Genomic DNA, 5,211 nt, shown 5'->3' on the forward strand with positions numbered 1-5,211 from the left:
GAACTGGATTGCAAGATGCCAGATTGGATCCAATTACAGAGGACTTGGCCCCGCTCAGTCTCTTCTGTGAATGAGATGCTCCTTGCCTTGGGAGGAGGCAGTGAAGATGGTTAGCTAAGTTTACCTCCTGGATCCAGACTTTCTGAGCCCAGACCTGGCTCTGCCAACTTTGTGGCTTTGGGCAAGTCACAGTGGGCTTGGGTTTCCCCTTCTTTACAAGGTAGGGTTGGTTACACGTCAAGTTCCTAGCAAGCGCTTTGTAAGTGTGACCTGTTAAAGCATTTCAGTTTTTTGTTTTTTTTTTTTGAGCCTTGATTCAGTGAGAATGTGTATTTCAAGACGTCAGTTCTTTCTGAGCTTCAGGAGCTGTCGAAAGGTTTAGGGAGGTGATTTGCCCTGGTGGCACAGCTAAGGCTTGGTGAGACCTGGCATCAGGCTCAGTCTCCTCTGATTCCAGAGCTCATTATGCTCTGTCCTGATGGTCTTGACACTGGGGTGCCTGAAGACTTTCCAAAGGACACATGACCCAGATAATTTTTAAGGGAGGCCAATTCCAGATCTGCTGCAGCTGTGTTCCCTGTTCTAAAAATTACCAGCTACACATCACATCTCCGGTGGGGGCATCATATGGGCATCCTTTCCCAGCCCTTGCTCACAGTCTGCCAGTTGTACAGAAGAAGCAGGCCCCTCACTATGGTGTGTGGCCCCCCCAGGCATAGCAGCTCCCAGAGAGTCAGGCAAAATGACTGCTTAAAATTTCAGTTTTTACAAATTCACTTACTTTATTATTTTTTTTAATTTTTTTTTTTTTTTGAGAGAGAGATAGGGTGCGGGCAGGGAAGGGGCAGGGAGTGAGGGAGACACAGAATCTGAAACAGGCTCCAGGCTCTGAGCTGCCAGCACAGAGCCCGACATGGGGCTCGAACCCATGAACCTTGAGATCATGACCTGAGCTGAAGTCGGACGCTTAACTGACTAAGCCACCCAGAGCGTGCCCCCCCCTTTTTTTTGAGAGAGAGAGCGTGTGCAAATAGGAGAGAGGCAGAGGCCAAGGGACACACAGAATCTTAAGCAGACTTCACACCCAGCCCGAAGCTGGACACAGAGCTTGATTTCACAACCATGAGATCATAACCTGAGCCGAAATCAAGAGTCAGATTCTTAACCCACTGAGCCACCCAGGCGCCCCTATCAATTTCTATTTACGTATATATTTTGGTAGGCAGTTGACATAGAGCAGTGTGAAAGGACAATCAAAAGGTCAGGAGAAAATAAAAATATGTCATTATTACGTGCGGACAAAACTGTGTGGGAGACGGAGAGCAGACAGCTAGTTCTAAGAATAATGTGAAGCCTCTGAAGGAAGAAACTCATTTGTGTATTGTTACAGTCCATTACCCTTAATTTATAAACTTTGACTTCTAGCATCAAAAGGATACATGTTTTATTTTTTTTAAGTATGTATTTTTTATTTTTAAGTGTACATATTTTAGGTGTGCAGCTCGGTGAGTTATCACAAAGAGAACGCATCATGTTACCAGCCCCTTTCCGGTCAGGACACACCCAGGGGTAGTTGCCATTCTGAACTCGTTAGTGTAGATACGTTGTGTCCATTTTTGTGCTCGAGACAGAGAGTCCTGAGGTATATGTTTTGTATTTGGCTTCTTCCTTTTTTTTTTTTAATGTTTATAAATATTTTTTTAACTATTTTATTTATTTTTGAGAGAGAGGGAGAGACAGCATGAGCAGGGGAGGATCAGAGAGAGAGGGAGACACAGAATCTGAAACAGCCTCCAGGCTCTGAACTAGCTGTCAGCACAGAGCCTGATGCGGGGCTCGAACCCACGAACCGTGAGATCATGACCTGAGCTGAAGTCGGACGCTTAACCGACTGAGCCACCCAGGCGCCCCTAATGTTTATAAATATTTTTGAGAAAGAGCACAAGTGGGGTAGGGGCTGAGAGAGGGGGAGACAGAGGATCCGAAGCAGGTTCTGCACTAAGAAAGGGGAGTCGGATGCAAGGCTCGAACTCATGAACTGTGAGATCATAACCTGGGCTGAAGTCAGATGCTTGACTGACTGAGCCACCGAGGTGCCCCTGGCTTCTTTCAATGACATGTTTTTAAATAGATCCATAAGTGTATGTAACTGCAGTCAGTATGCTTTCATTGTTATGTATGTGAATATACCGCAATTTATCCATTTACCATTGATGGACACTGTTTTTTGTTTGTTTAATGTTGCTGGGTATCCCACCATGGCTAAATATATTTAGATTTCCCTGGTTCTTTTATTTTTTTTTTAAGTTTATTTTGAGAGAGAGAAAGCACTAGTAGGGGATGGTCAGAGAGAGACGGAGAGTGAGAGAATCCCAAGCAGGCTCCGGCACTGTCCGTGCAGAGCCAGAGCCTGACACGAGGCTCGAACTCACCAACCTCGAGATCATGACCTGAGCCAAAAAATCAAGTCAGCTGTTTAACTGACTGAGCCACCCAGGCGCCCCTCCCCTGGTCCTTTTAAATATCAGACATGAGAATTACCTCTTAAAATGTCAATATGCAGGGGCACCTGGGTGGCTTAGTTGGTTAAATGTTCAACTCTTGATTTTGGCTCACTCAGTGAAGCGTCAGACTTCGGCTCAGGTCATGATCTCAGGGCTCATGAGTCCGAGCCCCGCGTCGGGCTCTGTGCTGACAGCTCGGAACCTGGAGCCTGCTTCAGATTCTGTGTCTCCCTCTCTCTTTGCCCCTCCCCTGCTCATGCTCCCGTCTTTCTCTTTCAAAAACAAACGTAAAATGTCAGCATGCACATTGGACATTCCTACATCTTTTGCCGCCATGTAAACCTAGAATGAGCACTTTCCGTTGTCCCCTTAATAATATGGGAGGAGGTGCCTTGAAGAGCGGGGCTCCAGCTCACTGTTCAGAAAATCGATGTGCTTGCGGACCAGCTGCGGAGCTCAGTTTAATGCAGGTTCTGATCCATTGAGTCTGAAGTGGGGCCAAGGTCCCAGGGGACACCCAGTTGTGCTACAAAATTTACATATGCAAATTCTTGATTTGCATACGTGGAGAGACCGTTTAATGGAGGGGGGAGGCAGGCGGACCCCCAGGGAGCCGGGGTGGCAAGTCCCGACTTCAAGGCCTCCCCCCTTCCACAGGTGGGGAGCCCGACACGACAGTGGCTGTATGTACCGACTCCTCGTCCAGCTTCTAGATGCCAACCAGACGGTCCTGGACAAATTCTCCGCCATGCCTGTTCCCATCCAGCAGTGGAACAACAACGTCTGCTTTCNGGAGGGGCAGGGTGACACAGAATCCAAAGCAGGCTCCAGGCTCTGAGCTGTCAACACAGAGCCTGCCGCAGGGCTCGAACCCACGAACCGTGAGATCATGACCCGAACCGGAGTCAGACGCTTAACCAACTGAGCCACCCAGGTGCCCCTCTTTTTTTTTTTTAATGCTGAGTTTTGAGAGAGAGTGCTTCCGTGAGCGAGGGAGCGAGCAGGGGAGGGGCAGAGAGAGAGGGGGACAGAGGGTCCGAAATGGGCTCCACGCTGACAGCAGTGAGCGGGACATGGGACTCGAATTCACAAGATCATTATCTGAGCTGAAGTCAGATGCTCAACTGACTGAGCCACCCAGGTGCCCCATGTTCTCGTGGTTTCTACAAGGAGGGCTCTGTTGTGTGCTTGTGGTCTAGTCTCTCTGGTAGTTGCATTCAGACAATGGCTGGAGCCGAAGGGCAGGGTGGGGTGTGTGTGTGTGTGTGTGTGTGAACAGCATCTGGAGGCTTCATTTAGTCCCAGAGGCATCGGTGTGCGATGTCTCTCCCTGGGCTGGTTTAGATTTCCTCAAAGCGTGGCCAACTCAGGGCAGCCAGACTCTGCTTACCGGTGGCTCAAGATCCCACTAAGAGGGTTCTAGAGAATCCAAGAGAAGCTGCATTGCCTTTTCTGACCTAGAAAGTCACCCGGTGACAGTCACTTAGCTTCATTTCTGCCACGCCCTGGGTCACAAACAGACCCACCCTGACTCAAGGGGACAGGAATTAGAATGAGAAGCAGGTGATTCCATCCGCCAGAAAGCCCTGCTCAGCTTTCGAGAAGAAGGCACACAGGGCTGATCTCTTCTTTACCCACAGGTCACCCACGTGTTCTCCGACATCAAGACAGGTGTCCGCTTTGTGTCCTTCGAACACTGGGGCCAGGACACACAGTTCTGGGCCGGTCACTACGGAGCCCGAGTGACCAACTCCAGCGTGGTCGTGCGGGCCCGCCTGTCTTAGCCAAGGGCTATCCTTGCAAAACGACCTGACCGATGCCTTCCGGGACCTGGGACCGCTGGCCAGGACCTCTCATTAACCAAGGGCAGGTACCTCCTGGCATCCCGGGTACTTCAGAGTCCATTTGAGGCTGCTGCTGGGTCCCCTCTTCTAGTAGGTTCTGGAAACTACTAGAAGAAGGTTCTACTGTCAGACCTACCTACTGCTGTTGTATGGCGGTCCTTCCCGTGGGGCAGGGGGGACGACACGGGGTGACTGGTCCTGGAGAGGGCTCTTCGCCCTCACCCCAGAGGCCCTCTGAGTCAACCCCGGTCCATTCTCCCCTTGTCTCTTGTTTCTGCTTTGAGGGTGTTATTGATCCCTTTGGGGAGCCCCCCTCATCTCTGAAGTAGAATCTTGTCCTTATGGCTGGGAAAATACCAGCCACCTTGGGCGGCAGATGTAACCTCCTGAAGCTTCAAGGCTGGGGCCAGTTCTCGCAGTTGAAAAGTCACCTGGCTCAGAAAATGTTTGGAGGTCCTCAAGGACCCTGTGATCGTGCGGTGTATACAATTATTTTTTACTTTGAAACGTTTCATGAACGTTGGGATAATAATATATCAGCAATGGCTATCTGCCAGTCATATGTAATAAATTTGTAATTTTGCCAAAGTGCCTCAGATCTTTTAACCACAATGACAATACGTGTGTGACTTTCTAATGTGTGTTTATTTTTGAGAGGGAGACGGAGGCAGAGCATGAGTGGGGGAGGGGCAGAGAGCAAGGGAGACACAGAATCTGGAGCAGGCTCCAGGCTCTGAGCTGGCAGTCAGCACAGAGCCCAATGTGGGACTTGAACTCATGAACCATTAGATCATGACCTGAGCCGAAGTCAGACGTTTAACCAACTGAGCCACCCAGGTGCCCTGTGACTTTCTAGATGGACC

The 5,211-nt window shown here is 49.7% G+C and overlaps 1 protein-coding gene across 1 annotated transcript in view; it reads left to right on the forward strand.

The window, feature by feature from the left end:
• The window catches only part of FBXO27 (F-box protein 27), a 5,634-nt gene extending 698 nt beyond the window's left edge, over positions 1–4,936 (forward strand). Inside the window, 2 exon segments of the mRNA XM_077773882.1 lie at positions 3,162–3,293; positions 4,141–4,936. Of these exon segments, the coding sequence (XP_077630008.1) occupies positions 3,162–3,293; positions 4,141–4,288 (280 nt within the window). The 3' untranslated portion in view covers positions 4,289–4,936.
• The last annotated feature ends 275 nt before the right edge of the window (positions 4,937–5,211 follow it).

The sequence above is a fragment of the Crocuta crocuta genome, unplaced genomic scaffold (genome assembly GCF_008692635.1).
Source record: "Crocuta crocuta isolate KB4526 unplaced genomic scaffold, BGI_CrCroc_1.0 scaffold267, whole genome shotgun sequence".
Lineage (NCBI taxonomy): Eukaryota > Metazoa > Chordata > Mammalia > Carnivora > Hyaenidae > Crocuta > Crocuta crocuta.